This window comes from Psittacula echo, assembly GCF_963264785.1.
Source record: "Psittacula echo genome assembly, chromosome: 16".
NCBI lineage: Eukaryota > Metazoa > Chordata > Aves > Psittaciformes > Psittacidae > Psittacula > Psittacula echo.
Window position 1 is genome coordinate 10025467 of NC_137752.1, and position 22324 is coordinate 10047790.

The 22324-nt window shown below is 55.6% G+C and overlaps 1 protein-coding gene across 1 annotated transcript; it reads right to left on the bottom strand.

Moving 5' to 3' along the window:
- Positions 1-11585: 11585 nt before the first annotated feature.
- On the bottom strand, positions 11586-16874 carry TOR4A (torsin family 4 member A; the record flags this gene model as incomplete). The annotated part of the gene is made up of 2 exons (XM_080630696.1): positions 16815-16874; positions 11586-13388 (listed from the first exon to the last, which is right to left on the bottom strand). The coding sequence occupies exon 2, from the start codon at positions 13347-13349 to the stop codon at positions 11586-11588; it is 1764 nt and encodes a 587-aa protein (XP_080486822.1). The 5' UTR covers positions 13350-13388; positions 16815-16874.
- Between the last annotated feature and the right edge of the window lie 5450 nt (positions 16875-22324).

Here is a 22324-nt window from a genome sequence, read left to right on the forward strand (position 1 = left end):
ATGACTTTCAACTACCCCCTTTATTTCAACCAGCATCATAGCCAAGGAGACGAACGAATTTATCTTCTCCCAGCTGTCCCATCATGAGCTGTATCTACCTTGGAGCAGCTGATGGGCAGCTCCTGATGGACTGGAACACAGCCTGTCCAGAAGCTGACTCCAGCTCTGACACCGATATCATCACCTTGTGCAACTGATCACGTAGAGGTTTCTCAGTGAAGCTCCACATCTTCACCTCATCCATCTCACCAGCATTGCCCAACACCCAGCTGTAGAGAGGCGAGTAACAACCCAGCTTCAGAATGAGCCCCAGGAAGAGGGGTCTCTGCCTGCAGGGACAAATCCTGTTCTTATTGGCAATTATCATGACCCATTAGCTTATTGTCATGTGAGTATTACACAAGGGGGTATTTATAACTCCCAGGTGAGCTTGTCCAAGCAGGTCACTGGATCCTTCTCAAGTGAGAACTAAGATGAATCAGCACCACAAGAAGCAGCTCTCCTGCCCACCAGGTGCAAGGAGAGGAAAAACGATTTCTGTTGAGCCAGAGCCAAAGAATTGAATTTCATCAACCCCCTCGTCTAACCCAGAGACCTGTGTGCATTTCACTAAGGGATCATCGAAAACAAAAACTGAACCTTGGATGCATCAGGAGCAGCATTCAGAGGTCGAGGTGCTGGATCTTTGGCACAAGGGTGCAGCCTGAAAGGCCTTGATGTGATTTATGGGAGTAAAAGAACCAGCACAGAGCAGCTTTTGCAGCTGAAGCTGACAGAGGCCGTAGCACTGATGGAGCTGAGGACACTGGGTTGCGTCAGGCCAAGGCATTCTGCAACATTCAGTACTATGTTCTGACCTCAAGACGTCTAAGAATCAGAGTGCAGTTTGTGCTGCAGAGTCTGCAGGGAGGGGCAGAACCGCTCATTACATCATCCACAATAGCTGGAGCAAACCCAAGGTACACACAGCTTTTATCATGCTGGAGAGAGAAGCAACAACCTTGAAGCCAAGGACCAGCTTATGCTCAAAGGAAAGGCTCAGAACTGACTTCCCAAGGCCCCCGCAGCACTCAGGGAAGTGGCAGGACCTCATATAGGCAAAGCAAGGCTGTGAGTCACAAACCTCCATCCCACAGGGGGAATGTATGAAGTCATCTCAGGAAGAGCTGGGCAGTTCACTGTGATATAGCAGAAACAGTATGAGAGAGTAACACCGTGTTGTGCCAGCTATGAGGGGTACAAACCCCTCCACTGCAGCCGTGGAAAAGCTACTGGAAACAGAGAACTGGGTTGTGAAAATGTGGAAGCTGGGGAGGGCTGGGAACACAACAGATTCCCTGGTTTCAGAGTCATGCCTGCAGCTCCTCTTGTAGCTGCACTGAGCTCATGTCAGGCAGCTCAGAGAGTCTCAAAAGAAGCCGTAAGTTCTGGGAATATATTTCTCCAGGATTTTTCATGGATGGGTTTGCTTGCTTGGAAGAACAGGCAAGGTACCACATGGACCTGGTTTGAGTGAGAGCACCTGGATAGTGCAGCGCGTTGTAGGAGCAGGAGAAGGGAAAAGGTACAGGTGAAAACAGATTTTGGGTGCCATTAATGCTTTACTTCTCTTCACATATCACTTACTGGCCTCAAAACTGCACACCCACATCATGTGGGTGAGAAGCCAGGACCTGGTGAAGGATGGGCTCCTTTAGACTGGATCCTTTATGACCCTCTGGGAAAGCTGATGCCAAAGGTTAACAAAATCCATTGAGATCTGGCAAGGTGCCCCAGGCTGGGGAGAACATGGTGATCCCTCCATGCAGCCACATCCCCAGGGTAAGGCCCCAGCAGGGAGATTCACCGTGAGCAGTAAAAGCAAAATGCAAGGCAAGATGCACCCACAGAGATGTCCTGTAGCTCAAGGCAGCAGAGCGATGGCTTTTACAAGCTGTGGTAGCAAACTAAGGAGCTTAGCACAAGCTCGGCCTGCAGGAATTCACTGTCCTAGATGGAAGATGTTGGGTAAGGATGGGTGAGTAGCCAAAGTGGGATGCAGTGGTGGTGGCTTCCATCAGCAGCTTATTGTTGCATCAAGGAGAAGAGAGCTGCGAAGGGATGGAATAACCTGGGGGCTGCATGGGTACCACCTGCCTGCAGGGGTCCCAGGGATCCCAGGGCAGGAGCTGTGGCTCAGGGAAGGTTTTCCAGGTGGCCTTTTCCCAAGCCTGGGTTCCTGGGCAGCCTCTTTCCAGGAAGCAGGGATGGGGAAGTCCAGGAGAGACTTACTCAGACTTCAGGATGCCAAAATTAGGGCAGCTAAATCCCAGCCTGAGGGGTGGGTTGATAAACCAGCACAGGAAGCACAGTGGCCGTAAGCTCAAAATAGCATCCAGAGAAGATCCTGGGATGTGGGTATCCTGCACAGACCTGTTAGCAGGTCTTCGCAGTGATCTCCACAGCTGGAGGAGGAGCTGATGCTCTGCTCCTGCACAGGGAGCCACCAACCAGCTCCACATCTGTAACTGGAAAATATCAAACCATGCCGGAGCATCTGCCCCTTTTGCAGGGGCTTCCTGGAGATGGCTACAAGTCCTGAGGCAGCTCTAGATGCAGACCCTAACCCCATACCTAATATCTATTAGAAAACCAAGTCGATAAGGGAAAAGTGTCACGGGGAACTAAATGAGGTTCTAGATTGGTTTGGTTACATGATTAACTCTTCTGCATGCTCTAGTTTCAATACTGGCTGATTCTCTTGTCCTTCTAACAGATTCCACCTGGAAAACCAATCTGTCTGGGAAGTTATTTGCTGATCTCATCACATTTCCCAAGTCTGACAGTTTGCAGATGCAGGTGCCTGAAACTTTGCACCTGAACCCAGGTATTTTAGTAACTGAAACAAAGGAGTAATGTTGAATTGCTGTGCTCCCTGTGAAGCCTGAGCACTGCAAGTCAGACCAGCCGTGTGCTGAGCAGAAGGTTACAGCTTGACCCCTTGACAGGCATCAAAGGGTAACAAGACAGTCAACAGGGGACCTGGTGCAACCACCAAGGCAGAGCCCTACAGCTCTGGCTAATCAATCCTCCGCTGGGTTCAGTGGCAGCAATGGAGCAACCACCCCAGTAAATCCATTCTGGTGCTTCACTCCTGCAGTTACAGCAGTTATCCTCAAGTTTAACCTATTCCTCACTCTCTGGAGCCAATCCACAGCCTGCCATGGATGAGGGGGTAACCAAGCGCTGCTGTCTGCTCCTGCCAGGCTTCTGCATGTTTGAAACCTCTTATCATGCTTCACCTGAAACTTCTCCCTGGGCTGCATCAACCCCTCACCAAGGTCTTCCTCCCCAGGAGGCTGCCCAAATATGGCCACGGTGCTCCAGCGAGGCCCCACATTACTTCATCCCTCGCATATGCAACACACCTCTTTATACACTTCTGGATGTTTGCCTTTCTCACAACCCGAGGTGTTCTCCCTTGTGCGGAGCGGGAGCGCTGCGATCCCCCCCAGGCTTGTTTTCCTCCCAGCCCCTCACCCTCCCCAGCCTGGAACGTGCATTTGCTCACCTGCACCCTCCTCTGCAGCAGCTTCTCTCAGACCTTTCCTCCAGTTTGTGCTTCCCATCCCAAGTGTGTCTCCCACAGTGCTTGCAGGCCTCCCAGCTCTCCATCCCCTCCACATTCAGTGGGCAGACAAAATCCCACCTCTATCGTCCCCACTGTTTGGGAAATACTGAATTTCCCCAGCTCTGGAAAGCTGTTTCCAGTTCATCCCAGTAACTATGAACAGGTATTCTTTGAAAGGAAGAAGTAAGACTTTATGGTCACAGCTTAACTTATTTCTCCCCCGTCTTCTATAAGCTAACACATAATACATTTGCACCTATCTGCCTGTGCCTTCCTCCTCCTTCCCAAGAAAAGGGAATGCTTGTCCTCCCGCCACCTTTCAGAGACTCACCCATCCTCATGTGATCTCAGAAGCCATTGCAGACATTCCTTCTGCACCTTGAGGTAAATTGCATCATTCAGAGCTATTGAGAAAGCTCTGACTTACCTGAGCTGTCCTCGCTCTGTTCTCCCCTCCTGCAGCCCTGCCGTCACTGATGATAAGATTTGCTTTTCTGCTTGCAGCTCATCTGCTTAGTGAGGACCACAGGAGTTGATAAGAAAGCAACAAAGCACTTAACCTGATAGGAATCATCAGTAGCTTTTCCTTGTCCTGGGAATATTATCATGAAATCTCAGCCTGGTTTGTGTTGGAAGGGACCTTAAAGTTCATCCAGTTCCTACCCCCTGAAATGGGCAGGGACACCTTCCACTAGAGCAGCTTGCTCCAAGCCGTGTCCAACCTGGCCTTGAACACTTCCATTAGTGTATGTGGAGATGGGCTTATTGCCACCCCTGCATCCCTGCAAGTGGTACCTCGATTTACACAACCTCTGTTCAGGTGCCCCAAGTCAATGTCACACATCCCCTGTGGGTCTTGGTAGAGCCATGATGGCCAGAGGCACTGCCAGTGAGGACAAGGTCCTGCTGGAATGGGCACACTGCAGCAGGAGCAGCTCCAGCAGCACACAGGAAGCTCAAGGACCAGGCAAGGCCAGCAAGGCTTGCACACCGCTGCGGTGCATAGCAGAGCAGGACCGGTCAGTACTGTGCCATCACTGGAGCACCTTCCCATGGCAGAAAGAAACCCCAGGGAGGACCCAGCCTCACAGCCAGGCTGGGCACAGCAGCCAGCACCCACCTCTGGGAGCAGCATCAGCCTGGCTCGCTTTGATCCACAGAGGCACCCAGGATTAGCTCCTTTTAAGGAACATTAAATACAAACCTTTCCCTGGAGGCAGCTGAAGTTAACCAGAGCTCACACAGAACGTGCGTGTGCACTCACCTTCCTCTGCCTGGAGCTGGGCCATGCCCATGAGGAAACACAGGGCACATCCCACAGCCCTGGGCCACACAGGGGAGGCAGCCGGGTCCCTGGTACAGGAGTGCCCTGGAACCTGGGATCATGCCTGCAGTGCTCCAAGCCCATGGGCTTGGTGAAAGCAGCTCATTAGCACACTCTATCAAGAAATACCTCCCAGCTCATGAGTAGGAACAATCGGAGGGTTAGCTGGCCTTCAGCTTTCAGCTCTTCCTCAGGAATCACTAAAGGCCCTCCTGCAACTGGAGGATGGGAGAGACAGGCTCAGAGGTTGCCCCAGATGATGCTCCTAGAGGTGACCAGGGCTGCGGGTGCAGAGCAGGGACACCATCCCAGAGCCCAGTGCAAAGTAATGGAGCCCTGCAGCTGAGCAGGGACTTGGGCAGCACCCATGAGCACCCAGAGAGACACCAGCAAAGGCATTGGTGCATCCCAGCAGGCAGGGGTTTGCCGTTTCCATCTCTCAGCAGCCCACACTTTGTTACTCAAGATTGCTGCACCCAGCATCCAGTCAGAGCACCCACAGACAGGAGCCCCCAGTGCCATTCACTGCCAGTTGATGTGGCAGGGACAAGCCACCCAGAGCTGGCTGGGAGGAAGCAGCTTCAGTCCACACCTGGGCACAAGGCACAGTGGTGGGTTATGTCAGGAACCACAGACACCTTGGGGGGACATCTCCAACACTAGCATGGAAAAGAGATGCCATTGGGGTGGAGCACAGGCCGTGCAGCAGTGTGCTAGGGTGCGAGCCCACCCTGGGATACAGCACAGGCAACACCTTCACCAGCCAGGCTGCTCCTTCCCTGGGCAGACCCAGTGATCCATCCTGCAGCCCAAAGCAAAGCTTCCACAGCAGGGAAGGGGGTGCAGGTGTTGAGAACCACTTGTCCCCCAGCAAAGGGGCTCTTCTGGTTCCGTGGGAGGTGGTTCTATCAACATAGGTCATTACCCTGGATACCAGAGGGACGTTGCCTTCTCCTGTAGCTTTAGGCACCTATAGGGAGAAAGCAACCAGTGCCTTGCCCACAGGGCCCCCTTCAGTGTTCCCCCCAGCTGCACACTTGGCCTGATGGCCTTTCCTGGCCCCCACAACAAGGTGTCCTCATGTCAGCAGCACCAAGAGGCAGTTCCCTCAGGGTGGGAGACCTAGGAGGAACCCAGGTTCAGCAGGACCCATCCCATGGTACCTGCATGGAGACCTGGGCAGGTCTGAGATAGCAGCCAGGTCCAGCCAAAAGTCCAGAGCAACCCAAAAGCCCAGATCCAGCAACACCATGGTGATGAGACGGGTCCAATATGAAGCCAACCCACAGATTAGGGCAAGCACTGAAAAGGCAGGCCCATGGTGATGGAGCAAGATGAAACAACAGGCTACAGGCTGAGATCTTGGATCAGCAGAGCATAGTTTAGGTACAGCCAGAACTACACTGGACAGCAACAGTCCTCCAACACAGCTCTCACAGGAACTGATGGCTCCAGCTGAGCTTAAATAGGGTTCTGAGCATGCTTAGCCAATTCCTCCCATGCAGGGAAGTCTCCAGGGAATGGGGAGCTGTCAGGTGTGGCTGATATGGGGAAGGGTAATTGGTACCTCCAGAGCTGGTGCTGATGGGTGCACTGAACACTTGAACAGGCTGCCCAGGGGGGTTGTGGAGTCTCCTTCTCTGGAGACATTCAAAACCCACCTGGACACATTCCTGTGTAACCTTATCTAGGTGTTCCTGCTCCGGCAGGGGGATTGGACTAGATGATCTTTTGAGGTCCCTTCCAATCTCTAACATACTGTGATACTGTGATCTTCTTCACTGGGAGGTGCTCCTGGAGGTAGCCCAGCTGCTCTGCAAAGGTCTGACAGTGCTGTATGTGAAGGGAATGCATCTTGCGCTCCTCTGACCCAAGCCCAGCCCTGGGGAAGCTGTCAGCACAGACCATACTGTGACCAATGTGGTCACAATTCCCATGCTGTGCAAGACACCATTTCGTATTTACTTTTACCCTCCTCCATCATTGTTATGCTCTCATGGGCAGTAGCAGCAGCTCTTCCCACATTCACCTATTGGGAATCACACTGCACTTTCCCCAGGGGAATTGCCCCATATGCCATTCTGGCTTTGGGATGCGCTTGTGGGGTGCAGAGTACCTGCTGTTCACCCCATGAGCCCCAGCCAGCCCGTGATGGGGAATGGTTATGCCAGTGCTGCTTTGGTTACTGAACCAGCTGTGCTTTGCTCGAGGCCAAAGGTATTGCCATGCCTGCAGAAGGGCAGGAGCTGCTTTCCATGAATCACTGCTCCGAGCACGACAGCAAGGTGTGCCTGACTCAGGAGGAGCTCTTGCAACTGAGGAAGCCTTCCTAGGGCCATCTACACCCATGCCTATAGCAGATATAGGCTGGTTGGAAGGAACCTTAAAGCTCCTCCAGTTCCAACCCCTGCCACGGGCAGGGACACCTTCCACTAGAGCAGCTTGCTCCAAGCCCCTGTGTCCAACCTGGCCTTGAACACTGCCAGGGATGGGGCAGCCACAGCTTCTCTGGGCTCCCACACATCAGGCAGCCCCCATTCACCCAGAGCATGCAGAGGAGCTGGATGAAGGCCCAGGACAGATGTGCAGCCACAGCAATTCTTTTTATCCTTATCAGTATCTCCTCCAAAGTCATATTTCTAGATCTTTGGATTACAAAGAAGCTATTAAGAGTAAAGAACGGCTGAAGAGATCCCTCATGGATGGCTGAGTCAATGGGCAACACAGCATGATACCCTCTGCGGCCCCCTACTCCATCATGTGTTGTACACACTCCTGAGTGCATGGTGCATTAGGCAGCAAGAGCTGGCCACAGGAGGGTGACCCACCCTGGTGACATGGGCCCTTGGGACCAGCTGTCCCAGCATCCTGTGACACCCATGGCCCAGTGCTACTGGAAAGAAATGAGCCTTTCACCAGGCAAAGGGAGCCAACAGCGCAGGGGAGGCAGTAGGGATGCCTCCAGAGTGAGGGAGTCCAGGCTGCCCATCAGCCCTTCAATACACAGCTTGGCTGTGCAGGGGAAGAGCAGGACCAGCAGTCCAAGTACCCCAGCATGGAGGGTTCTCTCCATCCTTCAACTTCTATCCCATCCCTCCAGCTCAACCAGGGTTTTCCCTGGAAAATGCAATTGGATAAAGAAATCCAGGCTAAGGAGGACAAAGTCTATGATGAAAGCATGTTTCCACATACCTGGCCTTTCAACCATACCCATCGAGTTAAAGCTCTCCATGAGAACCTTGGGTTCCATGCCAGGAGCATCCAAGCCTCCAAGAGACAGAGTGGGACGATGGACAAGCCTCAGCTCCCTTCTGTGCTTTGGTCCTCCAGCCTCAGCTGTGCTGCAGGAGGAGCTGTTGACTTCTCCAGCCAGGCCCATCAATCAGCACAGCCCTATGGCAGGTGTGTGCCACCGTGGGGGCTTGGCCAGGTATGTGTAGGAGTAGCTGAGGGATGAGCAACGTGACGAGTAACTGTTTGAGAGGTCCTCCTGGCTCTGAGCAGCAGGAGACTGCTCCTGTGCCGAGTGAAGAAGAACCTCAGTGGTCCTGGCAGAGCAGTGAAGTCCTCTCATATTGTGACAGCAGCCATTAGCGGACATTGTGAGGTTTGTGTCCTTAACTGTTCCTTTCCCCTAGACCAGCTTCCTTTGCACACAGCATTGAGAAGTGAGCCACCAGCCTCCTGGTGCTCAGCACTGCAGATTGGCCATGGGCCAGCTCCCCTGCCTTGAAAGTGCCTGGCAGGGCTGGTGGCTTTGCAGAGGTTCTCACAGCAGCTTGGGGTCTAGGACATGTCTAAGCTGGGATCCTGGGGGACACTGGGGATGGGACACCATGATGAGCCATTTGAGCTGGGATCTGAGTCCTGGGCAAGTTGGGGCTGGGAACAACCTGGCCACATCCTCATCTTCTGGCAGGGAGAGTCCTCTCCATGGCCTACAGGTTCCTGTGTGTTCTGATGAAGGTCTTCAGAGGTACAGGCTGTGGTGTGGGCTGGAGTGTGAGGAGGGTGGGCACGTGTACAGCACTGGCCAGGTTGAACTCCCCAGCACTGGCCAAGGGATGAGGTGGTCTTTGTGCAGCAGAAAGCTGAGCCCCACTTCTTAGCACGGAGAGGAGCTTTGTGGGAGGCAAAGACCTTGGCGGGTTTCAGGGTGCCCAGGGCACTGATGCACCCCATTCCTTTTGCAGCTTTGCTTTGGGACGGACTGGATGTGCTGAAGTGGGGTGAGATGGAGGGGGAGGCAAGACAGTGCAACATGTCCTTCATCTCCCCAGGAGGCAGCATGAGGCCCTACACTGCTGAGCCATGGGGTGCTGAGCTGCTCCCAGTGAGCCCAGAGCCACCCCGCACCCAGCTCTTGGTGGACATGGGACAGAAGCCATCTGCAATCCAGCAGCCATGGGCGTCTGCTCCGGCCCTGCAGACACTGATGGCACTTCCAGCTCCCAAGCCCAGGCAGGGTGGGTGATGTTGTCTCTCCTGTCATGGGGATTGGGCTTGGAGCAACTCTCCCAGAAACCAGGGACCTGGGTAGAAAACACACAGCATCTGTTCTGCTCCCACCTGGAAAGGGAGGGGAATTCTGGTCCCTGAGTCGTTTCTGTTCCTTATCCAAGATAAAACCAGGATTTTTACTACCAGGATTAACTGTCCTGGTAGAAAAGTGTCGCTAAGCTATGGAGACCAGCTCGCACACGTCATGTTTTGTGGCCACTGCACTCAGAAAGTGGCTTAGTTTCACTCAGAGCCCTTCCCCCAAGCCATGCACACAGCAGCCCTTCTGCCCAGCTGCTCTCACGGGCTCTTCTACATGAGAAAAAGTCTTCTCCAATGGATAATTTCAAGTGAAGGAACTCCAGTCAGGCCTTCCAGCCCAGCAGTATCTCAGGCAAGGACACACTTGGCTGGTCTCCAGCCTTGCCCACCCTGTGCAGCTCAGGGCGATGGAGGAGCTGTGCAGCACACTGCTGCCAGCACTGCTGCACGCTGTGGGGTTTGGATCTGGCTTTCCATGAGTGCACCTTGAGGAGCCGCACACACACAGTGCACCGAGAGCCTTGATCCCAATGTGAGTCACTGGGAAGCACAGGCACGGAAGTGCAGCTACATCCATCCAGAAGAGAAATTTGGGAAGAAAAGCAGATTTCAGTCAAATAAAGGAAATGTACTTTGAATGATTTTATTCGGGATCGTTTGGATTCATTCCTGACAATAGCTCTGGAAGCAGGAGTTTGTGATGGAAGTCTCTGGAGCCCACGTTACAAAGAGGCAAATCAAACCACCAGTGCAAACATCCACAGGACTACATAGAGGATAATTCACAGCAACTTGTAGGCACAAACCCAAACCCTGAAAAGGCAATGTCATAAATACCTGCTCAGTTGGCCTGCACAGAACAAGGACATGTGCTTTTCCTGAGGTGCTTCCCCAGGTCCCAGTGGCAAAGAACCTCTTCTTGGCTTCGCACAAGTGGGAACAAGCCCAGGATCCCCACTGCACTCGGCCCAGACAGCCCAAACTGTCTTTTCCAGTGTGTGTTGCTTAATATATGTCAGTTGCTATTTTGGGCTTCCTGGGTAATGGGGTGGTGAAGGGTACCCAGGAGCAAAAGCAGAAGAGCTCTGGGGATGAGCCGCCACCAGCAGAGCTGAAACAATGCGGCGGTTATTGCTGCAGTCTTCAAGACGAGCCCAGACAGACTCGCAGGGCACAAATCTCACTGGAGGTGCCAAAGGTGAGCTCAGGTATGAGCTCAGAAGAGCAATAGCTCAGGAACAGATCCAGAAAGGATTCTCTGGAGCACGCGGTGATGCAAGAGCAGGAGGAAGCAGAGCTCTGACTGCCCTGCATTTGGGGATGAGGAGCCACAAATCCTTTTTGTTCTTTTACACAATTACAAGGGCCTGTAGGGACAGGCCAAGGGGAATGGCTTTAACCTGCCAGAGGGGAGACTGAGATGAGCTCTTAGGCAGAAGCTCTTCCCTGTGAGGGTGCTGAGGCGCTGGCCCAGGGTGCCCAGAGAAGCTGTGGCTGCCCCATCCCTGGCAGTGTTCAAGGCCAGGCTGGATACAGGGGCTTGGAGCAAGCTGCCCTAGTGGAAAGGATTGGAGCTGGATGAGCTTTAAGGTCCCTTCCAACACAAACCAGGCTGGGATTCTGTGATTCTATGATCCTCTTAATTCTCCCAAGCATCCAGCACTGGTCTGCTCTGCACACCACCGGCCAGGACCAAGAAAAACAAAGAGCTGAAAACTGTGAGCCTGGAGAAGGAGTGAGAGATGGTTATGTGTACTACAGGGACAGTAACCCAGTTACTATTTCCTCCTCCTCACAGCGTCTCTTCTCATCGCACAACTCCTTAATGACAAGTATCCCAAATGAGCATGTGAGGAACAAAGCGTCTCGCAGTTAATGGGAGGTTGGTTGGGCTTCGTAGCCCAGGCCTTATTCACAGAACATTAGGAACAAGTGAAGCATCTGGAGGAGAACAGAGGCCACAGGGCTGCCATCCCCCTACCTGGACCAGGACAAGGTCAGTGCAGGGCTCAGGAGGACCCCTTGACCACAGCCTGCTGCAACGCACTCCTCCAGAAGGCCAGAACTTTGCAAATCCCAAGAGCAGGACTTGGTCCCTGCAGTAAAGCACTACAGCAGGTTGACTTTGGCCACAACCTGCTTGCAGCCCATCCTGGAGTACTGCTTGTCCTCAGTAGTGTAGTAACTGAGCTGACTAGCTAAGTTTTCAACATGTTTCTGGTCAGGATACAGCCCTTCCCTCCTCATCTCCTCTAGGAAGCAGTTTATGACATGAGTCTTCTCCAGGAGGACAAATGGGATGATATCTGCAGACTTCCAGAGAGGGTGGGCATCGATCAGTACAGGCTGGACGATGCTCAGCAGTTCTTCAGCTCCCCTTTGCTGACGCAGGACCTCAGCAGATGCATTTTGGATAACAAACTTGGTTATTTCACCACCTCCTATGTTGCTTATTAAAACATAGATGGCATTGAGGAACTCATTGGTTTGATTGGGCTCAAAGAATCGGCTGAGAGTATCCAGCAGGACTGGAGACATGAGTTCAACCTCATCCAGAATAAACAATGGGATCTTCTCCTCTATTTCGGCTCTTGTGACCATGTCAGAGATCTTCTTAGACAAATCTATTTCACATGTAAGCGGGGCCATGCCGCTGGGACAGTGATGCATAACAAAGTATTGAAGCACAAAGTCATTGTCCATGATGGAACGAAAATGTTTGGCCAGCAGCCAGCCAACATGACTCTTCCCAACTCCTGTTGGGCCATTTAAAGAGATGACTAGAGGCTTGTTGTGTATGTGGGTAGCCAGGTAGTCTTTCAGTAATTCCATAATGCTTTCCACAGCAACCTTCTGCCCAAACACTTCCCGGTGCATGGTTTTCTCCAAACCATCTAGGTCGTATTTTTGGAGGTTATCATCCAGGTTCTCTATTGCATTGAGAATCTGGAAGAAGATAATGACAATGAGCAAGAGGAGGCAGCGTTTTGCCTTGCTCTTCTCCTCCGTTGGCAGGTATCTCTTTGTTTTATCTGGGTACAGCACTACCCTGGATTTCCTCCGGTTCTTTTTCCGCCTGCATTTTTTCATAGCGTACTGCTCCACAGATGTGTCAAAGGTGAAGTACTGGGAACTTTCAAAGCTGCTCTGGTTAAAGAGGGACATGGAAGGGCCATACAGGCCAGTTCTGTTCAGGGAAAGCTGCCTCTGAAGCAGCCTCGTATGGACGAGCTCAGAAGGCTTCTCTCGGGGCAGCTCTAAATGCAGCCGGCTTTTCTTTTGCCCACGGTACCGCCGGCGCAGGCGAATGATTGCCCGCAAGGGAGAAGAAATGGAATACATTCTTTTGGAAGCAGCAGGGATTTCAGTAGCTGGTTCTTCTTCCTCATCAGTCTCATAGCAAGATCCCTCTCCTTTGGCATCACTCTTGGCACAGGGCATATCCCCTTCCCCATTGCCATCAGTGCTGGGCATCTCTCCTTCCACACTGCTGTCAGCACAAGGTGCCTCTTCTTTAAGGTTGGTCTCATCATAGGGCATGTCTCCTGCTGCATCGCTTTCGGTACAGGGCATGTCTCCTGCTGCATCGCCCTCGGTACAGGGCATGTCTCCTGCTGCATCGCCCTCGGTACAGGGCATGTCTCCTGCTGCATCGCTCTTGGTAAAGGGCATGTCTCCTGCTGCATCGCTCTCGGTACAGGGCATGTCTCCTGCTGCATCGCCCTCGGTACAAGGCATGTCTCCTGCTGTATCACTCTCAGTACAGGACATGTCTTCAGCATCGCTGTCTTCACAGGGCTTCTCTCCTCCCAGATCCTCCATGGCAAAGTACGCTTCTTCATCCACCTCAGCACAGGGCAGCTCTTCATCCATCTCATCTGGTTCTTACAGCTCATTCACATCATCTTCTATCTAAAAAGAACAATGTAAAAATCGATCTTTGTAAGATTTTGAAGTGACCATTGACAGTCAAATTAGAGAGATACCCCACCTTCTAATAGTGCAGATTATCTGCACCCATCAGCAATCACAAGGTGGCAGAGAGAGACTGTCAGACCTAAGCTAACTCTCTGGAAGATCGTCTAGACATGCAATACTACAGATGAAATTCAGCATAAATAAATCAAGTTGATGCCTATCACAAACCCAGAAGCATCCAGAAGGAGAGGTCAGAGCAGGCTGGAGCCAAAGCCGGGGCTCTGCTCTGTGCTGCCCGGAGCAAGAGGCAGGACACGGGCAGACAGACCCAGAGCTGCCCAGTCCTGTTCCCTGCTCTATTTAAGCAGGACACAAACCCACACCAGTGCACCAGCACAAGCACGTACACCTCCCTAAGGGACGTTGTCACTCACACCCACAGAGCCCTTACGGGGTGTGCGCACAGGAGTAACTCGCTGTGGAAACAGGGCTGTGGTGGCTCCACATCTCCCAGGGGGGAACTCTTCACAGCACTCCAACCCTCCTACCCACTACCCCTGCCCCATGAGCCCACACACTCACACCCCTGCACACGCAGCAGCCGCTGTGTCCTTCTCACATGAGAACCGGGAGCTGCAGGGACATGAGCATCCCTGGGGATAACCGTCTGCACGGAGAACGCACGCACAAACCTCGGTAGGTGCACAGGGAGGAGGAGGAGAGGCCGTGCTCCGGCAGCAGGGCTTGATGAAGGGAAGCCCCCCAGAGGAAACACCTCCCCAGGGCTGGCTGCTGCCACGCTGCCAGGACCCCGCACACAACCACCTCCGTGTGCCGCAGCGCCGGGACGGCTCTAATCCTGCCCGACACGACGGCGGTGGTGGCAGAAGCTGTGTCACAGGGGGAGGGCATTTTCCAGCCAGCTCAGGACCGCAGCAGCGCTGACGCAGGAGCAGTTTGACACCGTGACATTGCCAACCCCAACAGCAGGAAGAGGAGAGCCACCTTCATCGGCCGCCCAGGAACTCAACCCTCGGTGCTGCCGGCAGCAGCGCGTCTCTGGGCAGGAGGAGGAGGACCGAGGTTTCATTATTAACCTGCTTCAGCTCAGCGGGAAGTTACCAACCTGCAGAATGTCACGCTCCGGAGAAGGTTTTACTTCCCCAAGCACGGGGCTGACGCAGGAGCCGGTGCTGGGAAACGCTTCCAGCCACCTCTTCCCTTCACCAGGCTCCTTCCCCGGCTCCTCACAAATGCCGGGATATGCCAAGCAAAGCTTCACCTCTGCCCTGGGACAAGGTGATTTCTGGACCATGTGCTGGCATCCGGCTTGGTTTGGGATCAGAGCCAGGGCCAGCCCAGCGCTAATCTGCTGTGGAGCAATTAGCCCTGCGTGTTAATTGCTGACCCTGTGCAGGATTTGCCCGTGCCCAGAGCAGAACCAGCCGGACGAGATTCCTGCAAGCAGGAGCAGAGCCACCAGGCAGGAGGGCTGGGGGCCACCAGGATGCCACTGGGAAGCCCGGGCTGTCCCCACAGCACCCTGGAGTCACTCACTCACTCCTCCCCATCTCACAGACTCTGCCTTGCTCACACAGGGCCTGAAGGGACCCAAAGGGACCCAAAAAGCTGTCCCCAAAGCTCCTGCGGCACAGACCAGCACAGGCCACGGACCCCAGGGAGCGGGGACACCACAGAGCTCAGCCTGGGGACAGGACAACACATGTACATCCCATAAACACACAGTGATGCTTTCTCAGCCCCAAACCCAGGCAGGTGTCGAGGAGGGTGATGGAAAGCCAGGAGGAGCTGTGGGAGTTTTGGGAAAAGGTTTAGGGAGCAGAAGGATGCTGGCAGGGAAACATGCCTGCATGTTTTCCATGCATAGGAAGCATCCTAAATGCTTCCCTATGGATGCTGCCGGCACACAGCAGGGTGTCACTCCCTGCCCAACTATGGAGCACTTCAGCTCCTCACAGCCTGGAGCTGACTTTCCTACCACCATTGTGCCCATGCAGGGACCCCAAGGTCCCTGTGAGGCTGACAGAAAACACTGAGGACAGAGCACTTATTAGCCAGGAGATGCTCAAGGCCCCCCTTCCCAAAATCCAAGAGCCCAGATAGCACATCCATGCCACTGGCACAGGATGCACATCCCTCCAGATGAGCTGAATCCATCCTCAGCAAGAAATCTGTCCTGTCACGCACCAAATAATCCTGCTGAGCCCATGACTCAGTTCCTAATACCTGCTGCGATTTACATGGACTCTTTTGCAAGAGCAGCCCCCGCTTGCTCAATGTCAGAGCGGGGCCGGGCAGGCGGCGCTGCCAGCTTCCAGAGACGAGCCTTCAGCACCTTAATTGGATGTTTGGGAACAACAGCATGGAAAAGAACCCAGCAGTAACATCCAGAGCATCCCAAGTGCTCGTGTAAACACCGTTAGCCACTGCTCTGTGCCCGGTACCGCAGGGAGACCTGCACCAGCCCCGGCGAACCTCTGGCTTTCCTCCTTTAGCTCTTCCCATCACATCTGCATCCCTGTGTCACCCTGTGGCCGTCAAAACAAGGTTTCCACAACACAGGAGCCTGCGTGGGCAGAGGGAGGCAGCCAGGACACGAGCGGGATGGGGGCAGCCTCCGGGCATTCCGGGTGGGAATCAGCCAGACACCAGACAGAGGAACGTGTCCTGGTTAAAGTGCTGGCTGTTGAATCCCGAAGCTGGCACTGGAGAGGAGGGAGCTGCTCCCCAGACTCAGGTTCCTCGGGTTAGCAAAGCTGCTGGGAAAAGGGAACAGCTGGAAAATCCCAAAGGTTGATCCCCCCACAGCTGGAAGCTGAGTCCCTCCAGCCAAAACTGAGCGTTTCCAGGGAGAAAGCGGGGGGAAAGGGCCCCTCATAGCGCGAGCAGTGCATCAAAGGGTATCAGTGGCCAACACCAGCGACCAGCAGGGCGCCAGCACCAGGCACAGCCCCACGGCCCCAGCTCAGCTCCCCAGGGACACCACTTGGAAGCAAGCTGAGGAGCATGGATTGTGTCCAGCTTGAGCTCGGGGTGTGCAGGCGCTCGCCCTCCCCAACACCACCGCACAAGGGTGACACCAGGGCAATGCAAACCCCACCGTGCCACCCCGAAAGCCTGCGTGCCATCAAACCCCACCAGCCCCGCGCCCAGCACAAGCAATTGCCAATCCCAAAGACCGAGAGTGATGGGAAGGGCAGCAAGGGGAGGGAAGAGCCCAGAGCACCCGAAACCAGTGGGAACAGGAGGGTCCCCATGAAACTGGGGTGGGTTTTCTTGGAAAGGGGCCACTGGGGACAAGCAGGAGGTGGTGACGGGGATGGAGATGGAGGTGGCCGAGGCCAAGGGGTGCCCAGGGAAAGGGGAGCGGGATGGGGCCGCCGAACCGAGCGCAGTTACCGCAGCGTCCCCTCGGGTCCCCCTCAGCCTCGGCCGGGCCGGCTGCTCCTCTGCCCTCCTTATCCGTCTACAGCTGCGGCTGCAGGGAGGAAATGGTGAGGAGGAGTGGCCCAAGAGGCACTTCCTTCTCCCCGCGCCAGGGGACGGCCGCGGGGCCGGTTTTCTCTCCCCTCTCTTGGTCAAAGCCCTCCTTGGTGCCTGCGTCACATCACGGTGGCATCGTGCGGGGAAACACGACTCATGGGCAGCTGCAGCAGGACAGGGATGGAGCAGTGGGATATGGATGGGGCAGTGGGACAGGGATGGGGCAGTGCGACAGGGATGGGGCAGTGGGACAGGGATGGGGCAGTGGGATATGGATGGGGCAGTGGGATGAGCTCAGCACCCGCACAGCCTCCAGAGCCCCAAGGTCAAGGAAAACATCCCACCCGTTGGGTGACATCAGCCCAAAGCCTGTCACCAGTAAAGGTCAGAGCAATGAGGCTATTGAGGTTATCGAAGCTGAACCCACAGCTCGGGAACAAGGGGCCTTGCCAGGGAGAGCAGAAAGGAAGAGTGAAACTGGGAAAAAACAGTGAATCCATAAAAGCAGAGCCTGGGGGAAAAGCAGGCCCGGAGCAATGGCTTTGTCTGTCCCTGGGCACTGCAGCAGCTCCTGCACCGCAGCCCTGGCACCCCAGCCCTGCTGAGGCACAGGCACGTCCCTGCGGCACAGGACATGGGGACAACGGGGCCAGGCTGTGGGACCGGCCTCAGAAGCGATGCTGGGTGCACCCTGAGCCCTCCCTGCACTGGAACTCCAAGGGGAAAACCGCTTCTTCCCTCGGCTGCACTGAGGGGCAGGAGGAGGAGGCACCGGGGGGGTTCTGAGCCCAGCTCATTGGGGCACATCCGCCCTGCAGCTCAGTGCTCCTCCAGCCCCAGTGAACCCCCAGCACCTCCTGCCTCGCACCGCCCGGCCCAGGCTCTGCCCTGAGGAACAAACCTGTTTGGCAAAGGCAGAGCAGCCGCAGAGCGACCTCCTGATGGGGTTCAACTTCCTGGTGCTGGGAAAGCCCCAGCGGGAACCTGCTCCCCGCGACAGCGGCTGCAAGAAACAAACCCAGGAGCGGGGAAGGCTCTGGAGCATCGCGGGTCCCACCCTGGCTGTGATGCACACGAAGGTCCCCACATCCCCACGGGGCCGGGATGCTCTGAGCAGCGGCCCCCCAGCCTGGACCCGCGGAATCTCTGTGCCCCTGTGCCCGGCACTGGACCTCGCTGCGGCTGCGGTTGGGATTTGCCTAACAAATGCCTGCAGCCCTGGGGAATTGTGTGTCACGAAGGCGCAGGAGCTCAGCCGGGGGATGTCCATTGGCGCGGAGCACCAGGACCTGCTGTCAGGGTTGGGATGCCTGGGGCTGGACCCAAGCTGGAGATCCTGCCCCAAGGAGCTTGCTCCTTCAGGAGCAGCCATGGCAAGAGATGGGTTCTGGTTAATTCTGAGTTTTGCAAGGGAGGAACTTCCTCGAGCACGACTGAAACCATTGGGAAACCCCAGCAATGCCCCAAAGACCTGAAAAGAAGCAACTGGAGGAAAAGCAGCTCCCGGCCACCACCCGAGGGCTGTCACACATCTTGCTGTAAAGTGGGGGGGAGTGTGAGCCATCCCCAGCACCCCATGGGCAGCCCAGGGGGAACAGGGGGCAGGAAGCCTCCAAAATGCATCAGGAAACCAGGGGAGGTGGAGGAAGGGCACAATGCATGCCCTTTCTGGCCCAAGCTGCAGGCAGAGGTGCCGAGGGCCACGGCCAGAGCTCCTGGTTATAGTGGGGACATGGGACCAACCTGCATGGGACAATGGCGCATGGGGATGGGGACCCATGTGGGGCAGCCTGACCCAGGGTGCCAAGCACTGCCATGGGGTGCCCATGCAGGTGATGGGGTGACGCATGCGGGATGATGCAGGGCTGGCACTTGCAGCTGGGGACGGTGACCTGGTGCTGACGCCCATCGGCCTCCCAAAATCATCAGCTTGGCCTGGGGTGGTGGCCAAAGAAGAGGGGGGAGCGCCTGGGGGAGCAGGAGGATGGGGCAGGGGCATCACTGGCAGCAAGAAGGGTTCCCCATGGGGATGTCCCCCTGCTGTGGCCCATGGGGACAAGGGGGACAGGACCATGGAAAATGGCCCCTGCTCATGTCCCCGGCTGTGCTGCTGCTGCCCCTGCCACAGCCCTGGGCTCTGGGGACCTCTGGTACTCCGAAGTGGGGCAGCCAGCAGCCATGCTGCTGCGTGCCATTGGGAGGGGATGTCAGGGGTAGGGGCACACATGTGGGCAGTGTGGCAGTGCAGCTGGGGGGCTGCATGGGGGGCAGTGCACACTGGGGACCCCCACATGCAGTGCAGTAGGCTGTGTACATGGAGCGGGCTGTCTAATGAAGGGGGGCCACACATGGGCATCAGGGCAGTGCAGTGGGGGAGCGGGGTGGGGGACACACACGCCATGTAAGCAGGGCAGCAGTGGGGGGGCCATGCCTGTGCAGTGGGGCAGGTTACCAAGGGGGCTGTACACATGCAGCGGGGCAGTGCAGTGGGGTGGGGGCTGTACACATGCAGCGGGGCAGTGCAGTGGGGTGGGGGCTGTACACATGCAGTGGGGCAGTGCAGTGGGGTGGGGGCTGTACACATGCAGCGGGGCAGTGCAGTGGGGTGGGGGCTGTACACATGCAGCGGGGCAGTGCAGTGGGGTGGGGGCTGTACACATGCAGCGGGGCAGTGCAGTGGGGTGGGGGCTGTACACATGCAGCGGGGCAGTGCAGTGTGGAGGGGCTCTGTGCATGCAGGGGGGTGTCTGTTGCAGGAGGGGTGTGCATTGGGCCAGGCCTCTCTCCCCCCAGCCCCAGGCCCCCACTCACTGTGTCCCTCGATCCCCAGTCCCCATCCGTGTCCCTGCGGGTGCTGGTGCTGGGACTCCCAAGCTGGGCCCCTGGCAGGGAGGAAGCGGCCGGGCCGGGCCGGGCCCTTCCTGCAGAGCCACGGATGCAAACCCTGCACACACGTCCCCTCCGCGGGGCACCCGCGGGAAGGGTGAGAGATCCCCGGGGATGGGGACACGGAGACCTCGGAGCCGAGGTGCTGGCACCAGCCACCGAGCAGCACCCCCCGGTCTGGGTACCCGCAGGTGATGGGCACCCCCTGTTCTGGTACCCACCAGAAGGCATTGCTGCAGATGGGGGAACCACAGGGCCCATTGCTGCTGAGCACTGATTTACAGGGCAATTTTAGGTTTTTCCTCCATTTCTGCCTTGTTGCCAAAACCCCCCAGGGCTGTTAAGCTGCAGCCCAGACACGTGCAAATGCCCCCAGCACGGTGCTGCCCTAGGAGCCACAGGAAGCTCAATGAACCCCCCGAGGCCAGTGGGTCACTTTGGGGGCTGCCCAGGGTGAGCCCCATCAGCTCTGTGCTCCCATCCCCACAGCACCGGCCTTGCCCAGAGAAACTCTGCAAAAAGGAGGAAATCTGTTCAAAAAGAAGCAAAAAGCAGCTGAAAAGGTCACGGGCTTGGAGGTGCAGGAAAATGGGTGCAGAGATGAAATGTGCCCCATGGAGGCACAGCCTGGAGCAGGCAGGGAGCACCGAAACTAGAAGTGAGAGGTTTCAAGTGGAGAAGGGGAAATGGTGCTGGGATGGAGACACAGAAGCCCCATCCTCAGAGCGGGCCCCTGCTGAGGCCCCAAGCAGGGAACAATTAAAGTGTATAAGGAAGTAACCTGCCCCATGGTGGGAGCAGCTTCCCCAGCGTGGGGCTGCGCAAGCATCACCTGCAGCATTCAGCCCTTTCCCATTCCCAGAGCTCCTTTTCCAAGCCTGGAGCTGCCCATTTTGCCCTGTGAGCACCCACCCCATGAGCGATGACTTAGGCTCTCAGGTGGGGTTTGGTTTTCTATCACCCACCTTTGTGTCCCTGTGCCCTGAATCGCTGCTGCTGCTCCTCCTCATTCCCATGGGGTCCCATCGCAGCATCAGCGTTCCTGCATCCCGAACCTGTGACAAGAGGCAGGAACAGCAGCAACCTCAGTGTGAAGCCAGGAGCAAGAGCGGTGGCTCCCGTTTCCCCCAGCTCTGCCCGGCCTCACCCTTAGCAAAAGTTTCCAGCCCTTGTGAGCAGCTTCCAAAATAACCCAAACAGTTTATGCTGGGCCAGGGAGCAGCCCCTGCCGGGAGCCCGCATCCTGCTTGGGTTAGCAGGGCCCTTCTAAACTGTTTATAAATAGAGCAAGGTAACTGAGGGCGATCGCTCTTCTCAATGGAAAGAGAGGAATTTCATGGGATTTGTGTAGGCAAAGCCATTCAAGGGGTGCTGGTCCAGATGCCCGCTCCTAAAACCTGGCTGGAACCCGCTGCTGCTTTCTTCTCCAGCTGAGCTCCATCCCCACCTCACCAACACGACTGAAAGAAGGATAAAACAGGGAGAAAAGGATCCTGGCAGCTTCAGCCCCTCACGTGCTGCAGTTGGCACTGGGAAGGTCCTGGCTCAGTCAGAATGAGCTGAGCAGGCTCAGTGCCACAGCGGATGCTGGGACCAGTGGCAGGAGAGGGCAGGGACCAGTGGCAGAGGCTGCTGCACCAGGGAGGTTTCAGGGTCACACTTCGGGGAAAAAAAGTGAAAAATTGGGGGTAAAAATTGAAAATTTGGGAAACAATTTGGAAAAGATGAAGTGCAGCGAGTGCCTGCAGCTGCTTCCTGCAGCCGGCGGGACAGTCACCTACAGCACCCTGAGACTGTCACCTACAGCATCCTGAGACTGTCACCTACAGCGTCCTGAGACTGTCACCTACAGCATCCTGAGACTGTCACCTACAGCGTCCTGAGACTGTCACCTACAGCATCCTGAGACTGTCACCTACAGCGTCCTGAGACTGTCACCTACAGCATCCTGAGACTGTCACCTACAGCGTCCTGAGACTGTCACCTACAGCGTCCTGAGACTGATACCTACAGCGTCCTGAGACAGTCACCTACAGCATCCTGAGACTGTCACCTACAGCATTCTGAGACAGTCACCTACAGCGTCCTGAGACAGTCACCTACAGGGTCCTGAGACTGTCACCTACAGCATCCTGAGACTGTCACCTACAGCATTCTGAGACTGTCACCTACAGGGTCCTGAGACTGTCACCTACAGCATCCTGTGACAGTCACCTACAGCATCCTGAGACAGTCACCTACAGCATCCTGTGACAGTCACCTACAGCATCCTAAGGCAGTCACCTACAGTGTCCTGAGGCAGTCACCAATAGATGTCCTGGGGCAGTCCCTTACAGGGTCCTGCTGTAAATATCAATTCATTTCACAGGCAGTGACCAGAGAAAATCTCCCTCACTCTCTGCTGTGTGAATGAGTGCTCACAGAAAGGGTTTGTAACATGCAATAAGGGTGTCTGTAAAGTGCTGCAGAGGAGCCAAAGCCATTTCCGAGCCCCTAAAAATAAAGAGGTGGGATTGTACCTGCATTTTCAAGCTTTGAAT